Source organism: Pogonomyrmex barbatus, unplaced genomic scaffold (assembly GCF_055798465.1).
Source record: "Pogonomyrmex barbatus isolate J1 unplaced genomic scaffold, ASM5579846v1 scaffold4, whole genome shotgun sequence".
NCBI classification, from domain to species: Eukaryota; Metazoa; Arthropoda; class Insecta; order Hymenoptera; family Formicidae; genus Pogonomyrmex; species Pogonomyrmex barbatus.
In genome coordinates, this window is record NW_028297138.1 from 11,538,356 (window position 1) to 11,560,306 (window position 21,951).

The window sequence follows — 21,951 nt, forward strand, 5'->3', positions numbered from 1 at the left end:
AGTTTTAGCCGGGTATCCTCTTTCTCCCTCCCTCTCCCCCCGCTTATATCTGTCTCTTCGGTGGCGACAACGGCGGCCAGCTTCCGAGAAGCCGCGCGTTCTCTCATCGACTCTTGACGGCTTCGCATCGTTTTGTTTCTCGCCGGGATTACTCCGGCGGAATGACCCGGGAGAATGCGGTCGATAAGATTGATTGCGAAACAGAGAGGACGAGAGAGAAGGAAAGAGCACCGCGTGATACTCTCATAAGTACTTAAATGTAAGGACACTCGGCTACGCGTCGCTCGTGCACGTCTCTCTCTCTCTTAACGATGAAGCTTTTATTTTTTTCTTTTCTTTTTTTTTTTTTTTATTGCGCGTGATCGCTAATACGACGTGACGGACGCGATGTCCACCGTTGCGCATCATCTATCTCCATATCTCTCGCTTCGTCATCCGCTGTCTCGGTAAGTGAAGAATTGCGGCGCAGCGGAAACAAGAACCCGATTATTAGTGGTGTGAACAACCTGTAGTTTATTTCCGGCGGGTTTTATGTCGCTGTGTGCGGTTGTATCGCGCGCGCAATTGACGATCGTAACGCGCTAATTGGATCTTCGTGCCGGCGGTGTCAAATACGGGATAATTGAATTAATTGCGAAATATCTGAAATCTTCATTTGTTGTTTGACGAACATATAATTACAGAGAAATGACGAGTTGAGTGGAAATCGGGCGATTGATGGGAATTATAAAGAGCGAAGTGAATTAAATTAGAAGAATTTAATGGTTATGAGATAATAATCGAATTCTAAATATGTATTTATTAATTACAGGTGGACGATGCCAGTCTCGTTGTCGAGGTGCCTCATCATATCGGTATGTCGGATTTTCGCTTTATTTTATAAATGAGCGGAGGAGCAAATTCTACAGATCGATTTTCTGTTTGGCGCTCTGATAGAAATGGACGTATTATACGAGCGCGACGAACGACGTTAACGAGTTATTGAATTGTTGCCTGTAGATGTATTTTGATAGGTTTAGCGATACTAATGGTCGGGAAGAATTACGAAATTATTAATATCCCCTCGTATAGTATCGTTCAAAAACGTTGCACATTCCGCATTCCTGAACCTCATCACGTACAAGAAGATGTAATTTATGCCCGTATACATATATATATATATATATATATATATATATATATATATATATAAAATCTTAACTATAGTTAAGATTTTTTTTTTAATAATTCCGTAAAAATTTCAGATTATATATTTTGAAATGAACATTAATTAAAATTGGCCGCAAATAATTGCTTTAATCTTACTTTCTCATCTTATTTATTGCTTGTTGAATTTGTCGTCATTAATTTAATACAGATACATTTGTGAATTTTTAACCATATGTAGAAAGCAAATTCTGACCTAAGATTTTTTTTTTTTTTTTGAATTCGTCCTTTGCGTCGTCCTGTAAGCGTCCGCGCGATCATGGAAAGAGGCCCGGTTATCGCAACGCATTAAAGAGGAGTCCGAAATAGCACTCGCATAGCACACCGTTCGCCATACTAAACGCTCCTAAATGAATCGTTAATCGTTAACGGCGCGGCATTACGCGGCTCTTACGACACGCTTATAAACCGGAAATTCACCGGTTGCCAAACGTCCGACTGTCCAAATCGTTCGGCGGCCAGCGTGGAAGTCTTCCGGGCAATAAAATCGGACTCGGCTTTACTGCCAAAAGAGACTCCGATAGACCCGGTCGACCGGGGCCCGCTTGTTTCTAACCTGTCATTAAACGCGTACGTTAAACGCGCATCCCTTTTTTTTTTTTTTTTTTTTTTTTATTTTGCCATGCTGTCTCTTCGTCTCTTCGTTTCCCCTTTCCTCCCTGCCTTTGTCCTCGCGCGGGATCAGAGGCTGTAAACGGTCGCCCATCTCTTATACGGAATGCCGGATACGAACGAAATAGTCCGGATTCCTGGCTTTATTAAGCCCTCGGTTTACGCGAGACATTTCGAGCGTCCGGGACTCATGCGTGTGGCATCGGAAACAAAGACCGATCCGGGGACGACAGTTTGACTTCGTTTTGATGAGCCGCGTAAAAGGGCGAAAGCGATCGGCTGCTGTAAAAAAACGGGGCTGCCATTTAATCATAGTATTTCGTTTGACGAGATACCTTTGTCTAACTGTTTCCAATCAACTTATTTCTTCCCTTTATTACGTGTGTATTAACATAAAACGATTGTTTCTTTTAACGCAGAGAACGAAATGAAACAATGTATTGAATATTCTGTGAAAGAACTAATTTATGTTATGCCAGATTAAAAGCGACAGCATTATAAATTTGCGTCATTTAGAAATGCGTGTTGAGGATGTAGTTCATAGAAATTATCATAGATTGTATAGATTAAACTTTAATGTTTTTATTTAACCATTCTCTTTCAAATGGAAAAAAAATAGAAATTCTCACAGTGAATACAGAAAATAATTCCTTTTCATCTTTCTACGATTTTTACTTTATAAAAATTATAAAAACTTATAAAAATTTATAACGTTCATGAGAAAGAGCATTTAGAAAGAACAAGCACTATCGCTGGCATAGCAATCGTGAGAACCCGTTCATGTTTAGTTCTTCCACTTTTATTGGGTCCTTAAAGCTTCGTCCCAGCTAATTCTAATACGCTTTTTTGCGCCACAACCCTTCGCTATTCTCCGCGCGCGCAGCGTGCTCGCGCGTCCCGAATAATCGTAAAATTTGATAATTAAATTTAATCACGCCCCTTTAACGGCCCTGCGCCGGTGCCCATTGTGCCCATCTCCCTGGTCCTACTTTAATGGCACGATTACTCGAAGCTTTAAAACATATGCTTTATACACCTCGCCTCGGAATGATGATGCACCATTATGATCCTGACACGTCATTAATTTCGTCAGTGCTTACGGGCCGCTACCGAGCTACGGCGTAATCGAGCTCTCGCATGGATCCTCTAAATCGAAACGGCAGGATCCGCTCGCGATAAAATGCCCCTGGTAACACTTGCCGCCGAATCCCTCTTCTCGGCGACAATTCGTTGCGACGGTTACACTCGATCCTCCGCAGGACTCGCACACACTCGAAAAAGCCGTTGTAAAAATCGAAGAGTCCGATACAAGAAGCGAAGAAGTGCAATTTGTCAAGCCGATTTTAAGTACGAAGGCGTATCTAAAGCGGACCTTGTGAAAATACGCGGGCTTCTCTCGCGCCGAGCCTTCCGCTCTTAAAGAGGATCACTTAGTTCTACACTTGCGCGAAAATGTTTTCACTACTATCGGCGATACGGAATGAATAATATTTTAATGAACTACTTTAAACGATACGGTAAAGTATAATGTACGCAATGTATAGTTTTAACATTTATCTATGCATTTCGCGCTAATAGCGAGTCGCCAAACTATAAATAAACGATTTTACCGACTCGCCGAACCTCAGAGAAGCGCACGGCGACACTTCCCACCGCGATAGGTGGAATCGTCAGAGTTTTTTCCTTTCTTCGTCATCCGCGGTCGCTATCTCTCCGCGCCCGTACGGTAAAACGTATGCCTCATCGTTCGCTCGAGAAAACGCGCTCGCAAATTGCCCGCTATCGCCCTGCCCGAGACAGTCATTAATTGATTCGCGGACCGATCTCGGAAACGCGTGTTTTAATTTTCGACTAATTGGTCGCGTCCGGCCGATGGCTTTCGTTCGGACTCATCCGAGCGAAGGGACGCTCTATCTGCGATATTATTTTATAATAATCACGTTTCGAGCCGTGTGTCAGCCGACGGGGTTTCACGGGGCCCAAAGTGCCACCGATACTCTGTCAAACGTCATTACGCTCTTATCGTAGCTTAAAAGCACTGTCCGACCTTAACTGTAGCTTTATAGTGTCCATCGCCGATTACGCCATTTCTCGGCAATCACGTCTCGCCGAATGCGCGAGTGGCGAGTGTAATTTCGCGGAAGATATCGGAGTGCATCGGCGCGCGGGAACGCGATGGAAATGCGCGCATATATCGCGCGGTGATACTCGACTCTTTTTCCTTTTTTTTTTTTTTTTCTATGCGCGCGTAAAAGAGCGCTGCGTCGGCGGGTCGCCAATTAAAACGCCGTACCCTCGACGAACAAGTCGCGCGTAGAACGATGCGCATGCGATTCCGCGCTTCATTGACATCGCTGGTTTTTTATGCCGGCTGCGCGCACAAGCTACGATCGCACGTCGATATCTACGGGGTGTTGAAAAAAGAGAATTCCAGAAGAGAATTTGCAAAAACGTACATTTATATATTTTTAAAAATAAACCAAGCTTCGATTAACATATTTCTAAACGAACCAAGTTTTGATTAATTAATGTAGGATAAAAAAGATTCAAAATATAAGTATTTTTGGATACTTATCAGTCAGGCAGAATCTTTAGTGTTTAATAACCTTTTTAATTTTTGAATATAAATTTAAGAAAATTTGTTGTTAATTACACGTCATTAATTTTAACTATATCTTTCTTTTAATTATATCAGAACTATATAATTTCCCTTTAATCCATATCTAATGATACTATATATCTGAATTAAAATCTCCCAAGAAGTTTTGAAGAAGTGAAAAAGCAACTAATTTTAGAAAGTGATCAAAATACGATTAATAGAATTATATAGATCATCGTCATGTGATACAAATTCTTAAGAATGTTTATCCGCGGACATATAGTAGAAATCTCTCTAGAGAGATCCTCGAGGCGATTGCTATGCTCTTTTAAATTTCCAAACTCTTTTTCTTAACACCCTGTATAGACGTCGCGAACAATTGTAAGGGCCGACACAATGGGGTAGGAAACAAGAGCCGGCGTGCACATCAAAGTCTCGGAAGTTATGGAGTGGGTCCGCCGGTGCATCCGGCGCAGACTGATAATCATCTGTACGAAATACTTTGTAATCGTTAATTACGGCGCAGCCACGGGCTTTCGAGGACGGGATCAGGCGCCACTGGGGGAGACAGGAAAGCGGGGAAGCGCTTTTGCGTTCGGCTACCACAAAGTAGAATACAAATACGCGCGCTTTGCATCACGGTGGAATCCTCCGCTCGTTCCGGGCCATTACAGTCGGGCAAGCCCTTATCTTTACCACTTTAGTTTTTCATACCGACGGTTATCGCGAAATATTTCTCATAAGCCGAGTATATTCTGTAATAATAATACGTGCTCGTTATCGTTAGAGAAGTCGCCAACGTATTTGAAATTTTTTTCACCGTTTTAATTAAAATTAAACCGCCAACTGTAACGTAACAATTCTAAAATTTAATTGCGTAACATCGTACTTGGTTTCTTATTGGTGACTTATTAGCTTAGCCTCTTCTTTCTTTTTTCTCTCGTTTTAATTATTTAAAAAATTTTTCATTGTGCTACTTTACTTTCTTCTTCTTGAGCGCAAGATAATGCGAGAGAATCAGACGTGACTAAAAGTATTCGAGAATTACTCGGCGCAAGAAGAAGAGTCTCGCGTAACGGCTCGATAATCTCTGACAATTGAGCGGAAGCAATGATCTCTCGGGAGGAGAGCTGTTCTGCAGGCAACGACCGAGTTTCTCGACAATATTCAAATCGTTGGATCTGTAAGGCTCTGACAGACTTCGGGCAGGTCGTATTTCGTAGTCAGCCTCAAATGAGGCGGCGAAAGATTTCGCGAGAATTTCTCCCGGGCCGCCCTCACTGTGAAAAGTTCTTTCTTCCTTCCTTACTAAGGGGCGAAACGTTTCGGTAAATGAAGCGCGCTCGAGACGAATCGCCCGACTGAGAAGAAAAGTCGCTGCTAAATATTCGAATGCTCGAACGAGTCCCGAGTGTTCAATCCTGCTGCGAGTAGTTTTCCGTTTTATTATAGCCTTTCGGTTGTATGATCCCGATGAAAATTTTCTCGAGCGAGAGATGCTCAATTGTGTGCGATGCAAAACATCGCCGCGCAATTTTCCAAAAAAGAAAAAAAAAGAAAAACACACAGCACGATCACACTCGTGTCTTCCTTCGCACGTGTTATTGCGCCGCGCGAGGTTCCACGTGGGATTTGCGAGCGCGCGAAGCGGGGAGATCTTGCGATAACGAAAAACTCTCTAATCGCTCTTGCGTATACACGTTACGCTCGATATTTTCTTGCTCGAATTCCCTCCCCCGGTTATTACTCACTGCCGTTGATAATTACTGCAAACTGGCCTCTCGTTCTCTCTATCTGTCCTTCTCCTCGCTCGTCGAGCTGGTCGTATTATGGAAACGGTGCCCCGGCACCGGGTGCAGCTTCCGAGTTTCGCGCGCGGTAATCACTTCGATCGCTTCTCGGAAGATTTCGCCTCGTGGCCAGGGCGTGTCCCGGGCCCCGCCGTCGTCTTCTCGTTTCTTCGTCTCTTTGTTTCGCGTCGTCCATTAACCGCGCGCCCGCGCGCGGAACAGGCCGGGGCTCGTGCCGTGCAAGCCGCACCAGGAAATCAAGGAGCGAGTTATCATTACCATCTCGGCAGATTGCCGCGGCGGAGAGTGCGTACACAAATCCCGGCGCTAATAAGAACACTGGAAAAGGGACGGCGGTCGGCAGACGGGGCGGGGAGGGATTCCCCCGGAGGAGGCGGGCTAACACCGAGAGAAAACGTTATAAAATCTATGCGACCGCAAAAACCGCAGCGTTGCGGCGCTCCAGGTTCAAGTAGCAAGTTCAGTGGCCTTGATAGACGTAGCACCATCGCGCTGGCTGGCTCACCTGACGAAGGCCTGCGGCTCCGCGCCGCGGAAGTTGCACAGTCACGAACGCTGAAAAACTTGCATGGATCCAGCGTCGAATTATTTCCTGAAACGCGCGCGCGAGCGTACGTATATATCGTATTTCATGAATCGCGCTGAGTATCTTTCTTCCTTTTTTTTCAGACGAACGCGCTATCGATTGCAGCAATTTGCAGACTATCCTTTTTCGCCCCTTTTTCATTTCGCGGTGCGTTCGCATCGCGAGTAGTGCGGATATTATACGACTCTTATTGCGTTATTGAGAAACATAACGCACCGGGATTATTAGCTTCTCTTATTGGGATATATATTACGCGGCTAAAACACCGTAAAACACAAACGCCAAGAGAATAACTGTAAACGCCGGCAGGCGAATGAATGTGTCAGCGCGCGCAGGTGTGTCTGGCGAGATCTATTCGTTAAGAAAATGGAAAGTAGGTACGCGCGCTCCGCGAACTGTTAAATGACAATATTGATTGTCCGCGTATAGAGGTTTTTGCGCGCGCGCGCGCGCACTCGCGTTGATATGATCGGCGGGGAGATCGATAGATTTGATCGTGATTGCGCGCGGCACAGTTGCGCACGAGTGCCGCTGATTGCGTTTTAAAGCGTGTATCTAACGCGAGAAAAACGATCCGATGCACTATGATTGCCGACTCCCTCTCCTTCTCTCTTTCCTCGTCGCTCGTAACGGGGAGTACCCCCTGCAGCTATAGGTCGCCGAGAGATTTATTACCGCGTATCTACGAATTTTGCTCCGAAACGTTGGATTTTCAACATTTTTTTCCAAGCGTACGCGATAGCTATTAGATATTTTTTTTTTTTTTTTTTTTTTTTGACAAATAGTTACCGCGAGAGTTCAATATTTCAAATACACAGCAGAGAAAATAGCGAAATCTTTATTATTTTTTTTAATATAAACGTACGCGCAATGAATAACAGGTAAAACTCGATTAAAAATTCCGAAGGAATTAAACGAATCTATACTTTCATATCCCTTCGAGGATTCGCTTCTGTAATCAACGAAATCTGTTATTTACTCTCGAGCACAAGAGGCGACACATACCTTCGGGTACGAAATGAGTCGATTCCGAGGTGGGAGGTCAGGCGGGATCGGATATCTAGACGCGTCTAGCGATGTTAACGGGCGTCAGGTGGATCGGGATATGGACCATCAACCGAAGGCATCCTCCGGCAGCATCCTACGACCGATGCATGTCGTACTCGATGCATCGACCTGCATGCCTACGTCCTGTCCAATACCACGGGGCTACTCGCCTGTGAATTAGCGTTAGTTTGCTTTGGGTTATTACGTCATAACAGCACGGCCACCTGGAGGCAATTGCCTACGGTGGTACTGATGCGGACGACCGAAACCTGTCGTCCTATTTATTGCCCGCCGCCGTCTGCGATCGTATACCTAGCCAGCTAGACGGAATTAGACCGGATATCCGCGCAATCCGGCGATCCATCGGCCGTCCGTCGGCCCTATCTCGGACGGTATAATGCGCGTGTTTCGGACGTTTCATAGGCACGCCGGAATACTAAACAACGTTGCGTTACGTCACGCCGCGTCGCGTCGCGTCCTATTTGATTCCGCTTCTATTTGATCGCCCGACGTGGACATATCAGTCGTCGGAGCCAAAACCATGTCCGATATTACTGGGACGTAATGACGCGTTACGTAATACCGAAGGATTTCAATCATGCAATCGTTTTCTCCTCGTGGATATTTACGCGTATGGTACCTATATAGTATCTGGTGGTTTATTGAAATATAAATAACATGGAAATTCGGAAACTAGAGACTTTAATGTTAATATTAGTACTTGTGTGAAAGTTTAATGATGATGTTATGTATCTTATGTGACGTAAATATTTTATATAAAAATATATAATATTAAACAATAAATGGCGCGCGCGAAGCGTGCGCTTTGTAATGTTCTAGTATAATAAATATGTTATAAATTGGAAAGACCTTATAATAAGGAAGACTACCGAATGGGAGACCAGCAATATTTATTCCAAAAATATTTAAGTTTCTTTATTTCGAAAGTCACAAACTTGAATATTTTTTTCTCTCAAAACATCTTCTCTTTAATTCTTTATGTTAATGAATCAATCTAATACGGGCTTCTTATTGATTAGATATATTTCACGAAAATTCGCAAGTTGAACATGAGAAAATTAAATTTCAATTTATAAATGTATAAATATTAATATTTAACAAAGTTAATTGAAATAATGATTGAAACTGTATTCATATTTAAAGGGATTGTAATAATTTATATTTTGAAGAAAAAATACGATTGATTTTGAAAATTATTTCGAATATTATTTTTACAAATCTCACTTTGCTCGTGGCAATTCGAATAAATAAGTTTGCCAACGCGAGTTTACGCGTGCACGCAATTTTTTTTATTTATTGCGCGAACGCACAATTGCATTCTATGCCACCGCGTGCCGTATATCTTTTATCGCGTTATCGAGGCTTTTAGTGCGTTGACAGAGTAATAAGCATTTAAAAGGGTTATTCTGTTCCACGCGATGTGCTGAAAAATACAAAAGATATGAAATCGAAGCGCGAATCGTAACTTGGTGTATTACTCGAGTGCATTCGAGTGCTCGTTGCATTTGCAAATATAAGATAAGAAGGTATCTCTTTAGGTATATCAAGTAATAACAAATTTCACTCGTGGCTGCATTCCGGATTATGAGAAGTGTATTTGAGCAAAAGTCGTGAACGCATGCGAAACGCTTCAAGTGGGACACGCGGTTTTTCTTTTTTCGTGAGAATACCATTAGGTTTTCGCATTTCGGATTATCGATCGGATTATCGATTACGCGGAAAGGATAAACGTTGGCGATAGCGGCGCCTTTCGCATTTCTCTCAATCGCTCTATCGCTCAACTGCGCGCCGCGCTGTAATATCTCACTACGAGTACGAGAGTGTTCACATATGTCCGCGTCGATCGCGATTACACGCGCAATCTCGAAAGTCTCGATTTTCGTTTTCTCGAAGGATCGAGGACGACTCGTTTCACGGACGCTACAAAGTGTACTTATCGCTCACGGGTCGGAGAGCGCCGACCTGTCGGGACGAATTCCCAAGACTCTCGCGGATGATTCATCCGCTTCTGTGTCAGAAGGCATCCAATTTGCCTCCCTGCGTCGCCCCCTGCGCTCCCTCATCCTCTCTCTTCACTCCACGAGATTAATGTGAGACATAGGATGCAATTGAACGCGCGTCCGTAAAGACGTCCTTTTTCTCTTCTCGGATGGAACTATAAAATATGAAATGTATTAGATTGATAAGGTTGAAAGAGAAAGGAACGCTGGCGCCCTTCTCGAAGTGTCGATGGGCGTGAATTCGAGGGACATGAAACAGTGGCGGATTTAGCGAACAACTCCAGCGGATAATGGGTAAAAATGATATGAATTATTAAATTAAATTATTTAATGTCACATAGAAAAGATGATTTGATTTTCTAGTGCAATCATTGTATAATGAAAAGCGGGTATAAAAAATTTTTAGACGAAATAATAATTACGAACATTGCAGAATCACAGCACGACGATGTTTATATAGAAATTTATTTTTTACAATTTTTTACAAACATTCTTCATAGAGAACACACATTTTATAGAGAAACCTGTTTGTTTTACGCATTGTGCATAAAAGCGCGTTTTTGCGCCCATTGAAAAATCCGTTACTGGTAAAGGAGAGGGTCGGAGGGAAAGAGGGGAAACATAAACGTATTTACTCGGGCTCAGCATAATATCGCGAGCTTTTATAACCAATAAAAGTTACAGCTGACACTTCTCTTCTCTCTACGGCGACTGCGATACGCGGCCGAATGCGCGGACACGCTTCTTTCTCAGCCTCTCGTCGTTGTCGTCGTCGTCATCCTCGCCGTCGTCGTCGTCGTCGTCGTGTGCGTTCCGAGGGCTTGGCGGGTGCACACGCGGAACGAGGCGATTTATGAGTGACGAGCGACATGGTAACAAGCCTCGCGCGCGCGAGATCCGAACAATCGTTCGCTTTGTGCCCGGAGAGCTCTTTGTGCCTTCCGCGCGCTGTTTCGAACGATCCTCGGCTGCACCTTTGCTCGTAGTCGTAATTTAATTAAGCCGGTAGCGGCGCGTTCTCGACAAAACGTTTTGCACGCACTCGTGTGGTGAACGTCGCGCGGCGACGTTCGACAAATTTTTAAAAAAATGCACGGAAAACAGAGACGTGGTTTGAAGGAACGACTGTTCAATATTGGTGCCTTACAATTTCATGCACGAGTTTCGCACGAACACTAGATATCAGATATTGAATTCTATTGAATTTAATTGTCGACTCGTCGTTGAAAAAAAAATTAGAAATCTGTATTCGATATATTTTTTCTTTTGAATATTCAATTTTCATTGTGTATATTATATGATTTGATTTAGACAAGGTGGACTGTCAAAGCGAGGCAAATTCTGCTTAGGAGAGCGTGGAAGATTCACGGTAGTCTCGATGTACATGGAACATATATATATATTTCGTCGTGTGTCACTTGCAAAATAGCATTTACCATTTACCGCGCACGTCATGCACGATGTTAAATGCATCGCACCTCGTTACACCCAACTTCCTCGCCGCGTATAATAAACCCTTCGAGGATTAATAAAGGAGCAAGATGTGATAAGGCACACGCGTGGAGCACGTCCCGTGGCAATTAACAATATCCTTGCTCCTGTGAAAGAAAACGAAAACGTAATGCGAATAATCCTTTGCTAGATACATACGCGCTCTTCTCCCCCCCCCCCCGTGAAATAGCATAAAAATCTCATGTATTACGACCACACGACTCGCTGATTGGTAGCGGAACTCTAAATACCAGGGCGATAAAGATTTTATGAAAGGAGCTGCGCGACCGCGCGCAGAAGGGCGTTCTGGCAATTAGAAATATTCCGCCGCGGGGACAGTTAATATCTTCATCCAGTCTGGACGGTTGAGAAAAAAATTTTATCGACGCGGACGGAAGAGGGAGACGCGCGAGAGAAGGCCGAGAGGCCGAATAGGGAAGTCGATACTCGCGGAACTCGGCCGCACAACCACTCTCGGAATGCCAGCCACGCTGCCTCGTTAAAATTACGATCTTATCCCCGGTGAGGAGGAAAGGAAGCTACGGAATCGCGACGGCGATTCCGCGCCGTCACAATGTACGTCGAAATGTGACCTCCAGTCGGAAAGCGTTCTCGTTCCGGGGATTCTCGCCAGGAGGAATCGGCAGGAAACTGCGCCGCGAAAATGCAGTCGGATGCTCCCGCGAGACTGACGCTCGCTCCACCGCCGATCGTCAGCCGGACTGCCGCGCTTTTACGATAGTTTTATTGCGCGGAATTAATCAAACGGAATAAAATAACGAGAATGACTGGCGTACCGGGGCTCGCGAGTCGGATTTATCGTCGCGCGAAGTACCTTCTGTTTAACAATTACGCCGGCCCGGGCTTTATTGCTAATAGCGACGCGAAATAGCGAGCTCTCGCACGGCTGTCCGCTCGGAAACCGCTCTTCCACCAGTGCGGAAACGGCGGGCTATCGAAGACGAACCTCCCCATCGGTTTATTGCCGATGATTATCGTCAAGTTTGACATTAATTGCTCTCACTACTTCCGCTCGCGTTGCAATTGGAAGTATGGCTATTTTTACGAGGGAAAGTAATTTTTTATCTTTTTTAATTTAACTTATTTACCGATATGCGCGCTATTGACCGTAATGTTTTTAGTAAAGAATTAGATATTTCTCTGTATATCTCGAGATACTGTAGAAACACATCAACGAGAGTCGATGACACGTACGGTCAATATCTTTAACTCGCGGCTCTCGCTCTCTTGCGTTTTATTGGCGCTCGTTCGAGTATACACGTAATAATTCATACGGGCGTCTTGCGTAAAGATGACGGCGATATGGGTAATAAAATGCGCGGCGGCAAGAAATGTGATTTTATGATAAATATTAATGCTGCGGTGACGACAGTTCGCCGCGGTCCAGGCCGCGGCGACGACGACAGCGACGGCGACGGCGAGATCGGAGACGATGTTAGACGATCGAGGGGATCATGTCAATGTTACTTTCTATTGTCCATGATTAATGGGAAAACGTTTCTGCCTGTTTTTGCGTGCAAAAACCGCAGAGAGTTACACGATACTTGGATACATCTGCGGTGTGCACCATTGGACAACAGTCGCGGTGATGTCGCGGGTCTTGGTGTAGGAAGTGTAGAGGTCGATTTACAGTTATGGGGACGCCGATACAAGACGATAGAATAAGGAAACAGGAAGGTACTAACGAGGCGGAACGTTTCACTTATCGGTAGCACAGTTAGAATCTGTGAAATGTATTACGGTTAGAATAATAGCAATTGATAAAAACCTTTCTTACTTTTTTGAGGAACAAGTTTCTCCCCTTCAAAAAAGAGAAACGAACATTTAATATATGATTTATATGAACTTCAATATTTGAACTTTTTAATTTAATTTTCATATTAATTAGAATTTTCTCTAAATTTTAATTATATTTTCAGAGAAGTATTTGTGAGGGTAAAAAACATTCTGCGAATCGTTATTTAATCGCGATAACAAATGATAAAAACGTTTCTCACTTTTCCGAGGAACAAATCTCCCTCTTGAAAAATGGGAAACGAAAATTTAACATGTTAATTTAATTTTTATATCAATTAGAATTTTCTCTAATTTTTAACTTTACTTTCAAAGATAAACATTTGTGAGAATGAAAGCCTCGGCAAACTGTTATTTAATACGCGATGTGCGTGAACCTGCTCTCATTATTTATTTATTATACGTTCTAGTGCCACTTTCGTTTGGAAGTAATTAAACTGTGAAACGGTTCTGGCACAGAGTAAAGTTAGGTGAAGGTAACGATAGGAAACAGCCGTTGAAGGGTTGATAAAGGCCGCGGCGCTGGTTAACGGGAAACGCTTTATATATCCTATTCCCCGGAGAATATCCGAAGAAGATAGCGCTTGATATACGATCGTGCAGCCGTATAAATTAACTCCTGGTGACATTTAGATTAATTGTTCAGCGTGCGCGTCGCCTGGGGTATGCTTTTTAGGGTAAGAAATCGCGATCATTATTCCAACTGATCCCCTGTGTCTGCTCTGTGGCTATATATTTGAGTAGGAGAAACTTTTAACCATACGTGAATAGTATATTACTACTTGATTAAGAAAAATGACGTATTACTAATTTCGTGCCTGTAGAACAGAATTGGACAGTTGAAAATGAAGAGAACCAATAAATTTTGCGTAGTGCAAAAATTGGAAGAATGAAAATATTTATTATAATAAATAAAGAATTAATGTGCATATTCAAACTTTTCACTTTAATTTTATTATTTAAAAAAAATCATATATAACTTTTGGCTTGATTCGATTTGTTCGAAAAGATCTCATGTACTTTATGTTTCTAACGATGTGTGCTTGAGCACGATTTCGTAATGTCTGGCCACAGACTGATATCAGGGATCTTCGATTTGATTGCAGTCGACGTGTCGAGGGAGCAAGATCCCCGCGGGTACGTACACGGGATGGTCATTAGAACAAAATGTTTCCTTTGATCCCGTCACGATCGTCAGGTCCCGCAGGAACATCCTCAAAACGATATGTCCAAGAATTGTCGATCCTCGCACGGACGTATTTGTTCTCGCTCTTTACGGCTCTCTTTCTCGCTATCGTTATTGATATTCGACGATCTTAGGCACGAATAGGGCTGCGGTAAGGCGCCCGCATTGTGTCAACAACCCTCGAGAGAAAACCAGAAGCTGCGAATTATGATAGGGGCTCCGAAGCACCCTGGTGTTGTCATTAGTGGCGGGCGGGGAGTACAACGTGACAGATCTCACCGAGCATCGAGTCTTCAAACTTTCGCCACATTTCAACGAGCCCTTTGAAAGGGATGTTTTTGATAGCAGTAGCTATATTATTTCTCGTATCGTAGCTTTTCCCTTCGCGAAACAAGTTCTTGTGCACCGATTATCTAAGACAATGATCGAATGAGATTTTTATTTATTCCTCACTTAATATATTTGATTGGTAATAATAATATGTGTTTTATTTTACAATTAAGCGTTTATTATCGCCATATTTTTCACGTGCCGGAATAAAATGATTTCGAGGCGTAAGCCTCGAAATATCAAAAAATATTACATTTAATTTTAATGAATATCGAAATAAAGTTCCCGCGGGTTTCTGTAATCACGTAAACGATGCCAATTATACGTCGGGGCAACCGTCGACGCCGTAATTACCTTTCGGTCCATTTAAAGTTAACGGGAACCCCCGTTGGATTGCCGCTGCAAAATTTTCATCCCCGTCGAGTCGCGACGTGTTTTCTTTTTTTCTTTTTTTTTTTTTTTTCGCAACGGACGCTGCCGCCGCCAACCAACCGATGGCGAGGAACAGCAATTTCCTGAGAAATATCCGGATTTACGGGGCTCCTCGAGGATATCGAACAAATTTAGCGCGAAACACGTAACGAACGAGTTCCATGGCACCGGGCCGAAGGAACGGAGGAAGGAAAGTACTATACATATATATACGGTAGTAGAAAACTTTAACTACCTCACAGTTCATAACCCCGTTATGATCTGCGACATGTATACATATCTTCCGTTTTCTGTCTCCCTCCCTCCCTCCCTCCCTCTCTCTCTCTCTCTTTCTCTCTCTCTCTCTCTCTCTCTCTCTCTCTCTCTCTTTCTCTCCCTCTCTCGTCGCTTATTATTTTCTTGTCAGAGTCTGGGCAAATATTGTCTAGACATTAGCGTCCGCACGAACTTGTGGATGATCCGTGTTATCTCAAGCGAAACGCTTTCCGGATCGAAACGGCTAGAAATGATGACTTAAGTTGCGTCGTCGACAAGAGAGCACGATTTTCCGCATTGTTATCGATTGTCAAAGGACGACGGCCACTTTTGTGCCTATCTCACGTATCGCTGGTGGATCTCTGATTTTTCTCGTAAACCTCAAAGGCGGGAATTGCTCGTGGTGGGCGATTCTCCCTCTTCCCCCCCTCCCCCTGGTCCGCTTGTTATGTCAGCACCGAGGGTTGCCTCGCTTTTATCCCCTTGCGTCGCGTTCAATGGATTTTTTTTCTTTCCGATCTGCGGGCGTCGACCAGATTCGTCGAGTGCGAGAGTAACAAGCTCCCAGCAGCCGAGAATATCTTCCGCAAATTTATTTATGGACGACGTGCGAGGCGGAATGATGCGCATTGTGTACCGAAGACACTACGCTATGTATAGCTATGCGGCACATACCGGCAAACGACGGACTTATTCATGAGCGGATTTAGGGCCCTGTCGTTGTTGTTTGCTTGTTTACTCATGTATCTGGCTCGATGTATTATTAGACGCTTACAGAGACGCTTACTATCGCTATCAACGGCACTATCTTGACACGGCATGCAAATGTATGGACGGATGCATCCTCGTTGCGCGGTTTAATTGCCGCTAGAATGGTTTGTTGCGTTATCACAAAATTTGTTAGAGTATCGTAAACACGAGCAGTGAGCGTCTATTCTTATCCGACAATTCATTCAGCCCCCGTGATTTTGGATCTCGGTACGAGATTCGCGAGCTGCGCGCTGCGCGATTACGATGCGCTTATTAATCTGAGAGCTTCTGCCGTGAATCGCAATTAAGCGTATTCCACGCGATGGCGCCCATCCTTTCAGCCATCCGCGCGGAAACGGAGCGTTTTAAGCGATGATTCAGCTTGAGGCTGCGAGAGACGAGCGGACACCCTTCTGTCAGTCAAGGAAGCGTCAAAAGCGATGCGACCATCGCCCTCGACAGCCACTTTAAAATTACACCGATAATGAAATCGAGGGCCCCGCCATTCCTAATTCCTATGTCAAACCCCGCGCACAGACCGAGGAACAGATGCGGGGACAATGGCGAGTCGATCGTCGGTGCGAAATGAATTTAAAGTCGGGATTTAAAGGTTCTGGCGACACAAAACATTCCCCTCCCTTTTTTTTCCCGGTGTAGCATCGCGCGCGCAGTCACAATTATTACAAGCCGATCAGACGTAACAGATATTGTTAGTCTCCGACGAAAAGGGGTGACGACACGACGAGGGACGAGGAGTGTTAATGGCGTTGCAGAGCGTATCGACTTCGCTATCTATTAAAACGTAAGTCTCGCCAATGGCCAATTACTGAACGACTGCCGCGACTTTTATTCCCCGGCGTTTCGAATATTACTCGCGTCAAAACTTGCGTTAAATAAATAGATATCGTTAAGCGCGTACTTAAAGAAAATTGATTATCGGTCTTCTCGATTTTTGCGCACATTAATGTCGCCATAAATTGCAACGAGGAAGACTATCGCGAATTACGGCTCGCCGCCGCCGGCGTCTTATATGTGTTTTTCGCGTACTTGGGTAAGTACATAAAGCGCGCGCCGCGATTTCCCAAGTTTCCGCGCAAGTTTGTCCTGTCCCATTTAGCGCGGAAGATTTAACACTTCCACTACGTAGTTTACGATATACAGATACATGTATAATACCTGCGTAACCCAAAGTTACGAGTGAGAGAAGAACAGGATGCGCACGGCGCATTTATGTATATACGTACGTCCGAGCCGAGGCGGCGGGCGTTATGCATGGGGTGCCATTCTGGCGCGCTTTAACACTCGTATATAAGGGTGAAATTACACCTCCGGCCATTCCTGTATTTTCGGAACTTGATTAACGCCGCCGTCCCGGACGATTATGGCACTACGTGACACGGGAGTAGTTAGACTCGCTCGCGAAACACGCTCGTTGTCTGATATGACGTTGTCCGATATTCTCCCTTCGCTTTTCACAAATTACTCCAAAGATTACACGCTTTAACGGAGGTTTTAAGGGTTGAGAAAATTATTTAAGTAAAAAGTAAGTCTCTTTATTCACTTTTATTTTCCAATTCTGTAATGTGTGTAAATGTTAATTATTAAATTGTCAAATTTGAAATTTATTAAAATACGCAATGTATCTCGCGTTTTTTTATTATTATATTATTAATTTGCAAACTGCGTTGCAAATATCGCGATGCAACGATATTGTTAAAAGCAGCTATGCAGACGCGGCATAATTCGCGCGACACTGATTTGTGTTGGGATATAACGTAATCGGTTACGGAAATAAGTGCGAGCGACGGTACGTATGCAATAACCGAGTGGTAATAAAAGTAATAAAAACGCTGTTTCGGTATCCATAAAGCTCATACTATAAATAACGTACAGCTCAATCTGCTGTTACGCAAGTAGCGATGAATCGGGAAGGAGTTTGTCGTCGGCACGACGGATGTAACGAAACACCCCCGTCTCGCCGCTGTCGCCGCCGATCTTTCGTATGGATATAAAATCTTTCATTTCCATTTTGAAATTTGATGTGCGTAAGCAAGCGTGCGCATGCAGACACGCGGCTGGTCTCGTTGCCGGGGGGGGGGGGGTGAGAGTGAGAAGGAAAGAGAGAGAGAGAGAGAGAGAGAGAGAGAGAGAGAGAGAGAGAGAGAGAGAGAGAGACTTTTTAGTGTCGCAGGGGGTGCGAGGCGATAAAAATCGCGAAACATTATACAGATTTGTCGGTCGGACTGCTTTTACGATTTTTCTTCGCGCCGTCGAAAAACGTCAGCCAAACGTAACCTTCCGACTCTCGCCACGCCTTGCTTCCCTACCCACTTTTTATTCCCATAATTTAATTATCTCGGCTTTATGACCGGGGACTAGCTCTAGTGGGTTAGATCCGGCGACCATAACGCCTCACATAAATCCAAGCGAGAGATATCCCGTTTGCCTCACCCGGATCTCTCCTCACGGATATTCCCCATAAACGGTAGTTCGACCGAAGAATAGAGCACGACGTAGACGGTTACCTTCGACCCCGCCGACCAATTTGCTGGACGCCACGCTGCCTCGTTTAATCGAAATCCGTGATTCGGCTATGAATTTACGAGTTTACGAGTTTACGAGTTCGTCATAAATTATGCGGCACGATAAGTCGACGGTTATCAAGGAATAAAGTTGTGAAATTCAACGGGGGGGGCTCTAGAATATCGTTTATAACAATTGAAACGCAACACATGATTATAATATATTAATTTTTCATCTCGTCAAGACTGATGCTTTAGTAACAAACTATAATTATTGTGCATGCACGTTTTAATTTATTAGTGTATAATATCTTATACGCTTTGTGCACGCGAGTTGTATTTTATTAACTATTTAATTAAAATTATAACTATTTAATTATGTACGCGTCCTCAGTTTTCCACGGCACACGAGCGAGCCGCCACGTGCGGACGACGGCAGATTCCCCGCCATTTGCGATGTTATCGGGATGAAGTAATTAAATAAGCGCGACGCGCGATCGAAACGGACGGATGAGCGCGTGTAAGCAGGCGCGACGCGGAAGTTTCGCACGCGGTGGTCGGGTGCGCGTGAAGGGTGGCACGGTGGCGAGTACACCCTCGTGTAACAGCACGGTCCGGTGAGCATCGGTTGCCAGGTGGTCGTGCCGCCGGAAACGGAACTCGGATATCTCGAGGAGCGTCCCCGGCTAAGCGCTATGGAAATGAGGTCAAACCGCCGAGTGTTGTGCCCATGTCAGGGGAGATATGGGGAAGGGGACGAGCGGAGTGTGCCGGAGAGGAAGAATAAAAAAAAACATGTGCACGAAACGTGGACGAGATAATAGAGAATCATCGCGCGAGATAGTAGTAGTTAAGTGTCTACAGTGATATTAATATACTGATATATTTTTATACGAATATTAGATACGTGTATTCGCTTTAACTTTTTAAAGGGAAAAATATTTGGAAGAAATTATATGAGAGAAAAACAGAGAGAGATTATTATACGTAATACGCGTTACCGTTCTACAAATATTCTGTTAGTAATTAATATTAAATTGTGACCCATGTTACGATTGCTATTTTACAAATAGTAAATAAAAACCGAAATTTTAACAGACTAATAAAAATTTTATTTCGGTCAACGTTTGGTAGCTTGTTTGAAAATCGAAAGCAAGGAATTTTTTTGAGAGATACACGCGGTAGGATATGTGCGATGACCGGAATATACCATCATCGTATCGAGGGTGAGAGACTGCACATGTACAACGTGTATGGGGCCAGATAAAAGAACGCTAACAACATAACGTGGCACAATGCTCGCAGGGAGCACCGGCGGCTCGCGATTTCTTGGGGTTCGATAGCAGCAGGGTGGCTCTTCATCATGCGTACTGGGGCAATTAGAAGGCGAAGGCACGCTCCCAGAAAAAAAATAGTATTCTTCATATCTGATCAAACTGATGATCATGTACGGACACAAAAAGAAATTGGAAAATGATGGATCAATATTATGTATGAACTAGTTTATTTTTTCTCTTTTTTTTTTTTATTAGGATTGTTATGGAACAGTATATGTTTTTCATGAATTTTTTTATATGTATTTTTTGCCGAAACAGCAATACACGGGATCATTGCAGTTTCCTGTGTCGTTCTAGATGGCCAGAGTAATTTGTTAATTCGAAGCGGATGAGCGCGCCCATTCGCAAAGGGAGAAAACCAGCGACATTCGGGGCGAAATTGCGTATTTATGCCGCGTATAATCCGACCATTCTGCAAATGGTGGCGAATCTATCAATGCCGATGTATTACCGGTTTCATTTTCCTACGTGGATGGAGACACACAAAGGCTTAAAAAATTGTTTCTGTCCGCTCTTCCTGCGGATCACCCTGCACGGGTGAGGGCAGGGGGATGATCGCTCAATCTTTTTCATCCGGCTCGCACAGGAAAGTCCGGCGACGTTTATTCACGATTTTTTTTCTACAATTCCGGTCTCTTCGCAAAGAATGCAAAAGTAGAGTGAAACGAATCAAATCGACATTTGTCACGGAGAGAAAAAGCTACGATAATCGATTAGATAAAAAAATATATAAAGAAATGAATGAAGAGAGAAGCTTTCTACATAGAAGAATATATTTTGAATGTATTAGTGTATAGACAAAAAAAGCTTGCTTTGTTACAAAGAATTTGAGCTCTTCTAAAATATATTTTAAATTAATTGAATTATTTTTTGACATGTTTTAACCAAAGCACCGATTGATATTTTTTGATGCCGTTAATGATTCGAAGGCTTTAACTTGGCAAGGAACCGACTCAATTTATTTTTGGCTTAATCCTGCCATGTAATATCCATCATTGATCGTCGTCGTATCGCTCGATCGACGTTTGCGAACAATCGCCAGGGAATCGCGTCCAACTTAAACGACCAAGGATACAATTTCCTTTCAATCAGCAGCCGAATCCTTACGAAGCGAAGTTTACGTCGTGCAATAAACCGCCTCGTCTCCCCGACGAGGAAGCGTCACAAGGAAGCGACGAAGCGAACGGAAGAGAAGAAGAAGAAGAAGAAGAAGAGAGAGAGAGAGAGAGAGAGAGAGAGAGAGAGAGAGAGAGAGAAACGGCGAGCCTAGGCCTGCGAGACGCGCGAGGACGATTGCGAGAGATAAAAGTCGCAGGGTGTGACTGATCGTTTATCCTCCGGGATACGGGAGGAACGGGGCATGTGTACGCACGGGAGGGTAGGTGGAAATCGAGGGAGGAGAAGAAATGAAACCGTTACGCGTCGGGGGATATTAGGGTGCTGCAAAGCACCCTGTATCCTCCTCTCTTTTCAGCCTCGCCGCATCGCCGCGCTGGGAAAAGAGAAAAAGCAAGTTGAATTTGTACCGCCGTTGTTGCGATACTCGTTTCGCGATAACGCCCCAAAGTACCCGGCCGCCGCATTCCCGCCGTTTCATTTCGACTTTCGCGTAACGGCGTCTCTCCGGCGGTATCGATGCCAGCGGATTCGAGAACGAAGCGTCGCGTTATTGGGAGGAATTTAATCTTCGCCGGCTATTCGCGTGTGACTATCGCACTTTTGGCCGGGGACACATACCGGCGAAAACAATTCTGCTCTTTAAACTGTTTCTTTGTGCCCGGGGGGGGGGGGAGGAGTCGTGGAATCCTATTTAAAATCCGATATACAGTACGTTACGACGGAAGTATATTACTAACCACGTTGCATTAGTTTCTTTCTTGTCATTTTGACTGTGAATGTTTAAATTATGCCGGTCTGTTTAACTAGAAATATGAGACTTTTATTATCCGAT

At 44.0% G+C, this 21,951-nt stretch overlaps 1 protein-coding gene and 1 long non-coding RNA gene across 2 annotated transcripts in view; one reads left to right on the forward strand and one right to left on the reverse strand.

Annotated features, from left to right (window-relative positions):
* Window positions 1-21,951, forward strand: part of LOC105432975 (uncharacterized) — a 296,484-nt gene that overhangs the window by 20,230 nt on the left and 254,303 nt on the right. Inside the window, exon 2 of the mRNA XM_089081204.1 lies at window positions 812-854. Coding sequence (XP_088937330.1) covers window positions 812-854 — 43 coding nt within the window. The remainder of the gene's footprint in view (window positions 1-811; window positions 855-21,951) is intronic.
* The window catches only part of LOC148935799 (uncharacterized), a 40,817-nt gene continuing 24,777 nt past the window's right edge, over window positions 5,912-21,951 (reverse strand). Inside the window, exon 3 of the long non-coding RNA XR_016140235.1 lies at window positions 5,912-10,037. This is a non-coding gene — a long non-coding RNA (uncharacterized LOC148935799). The remainder of the gene's footprint in view (window positions 10,038-21,951) is intronic.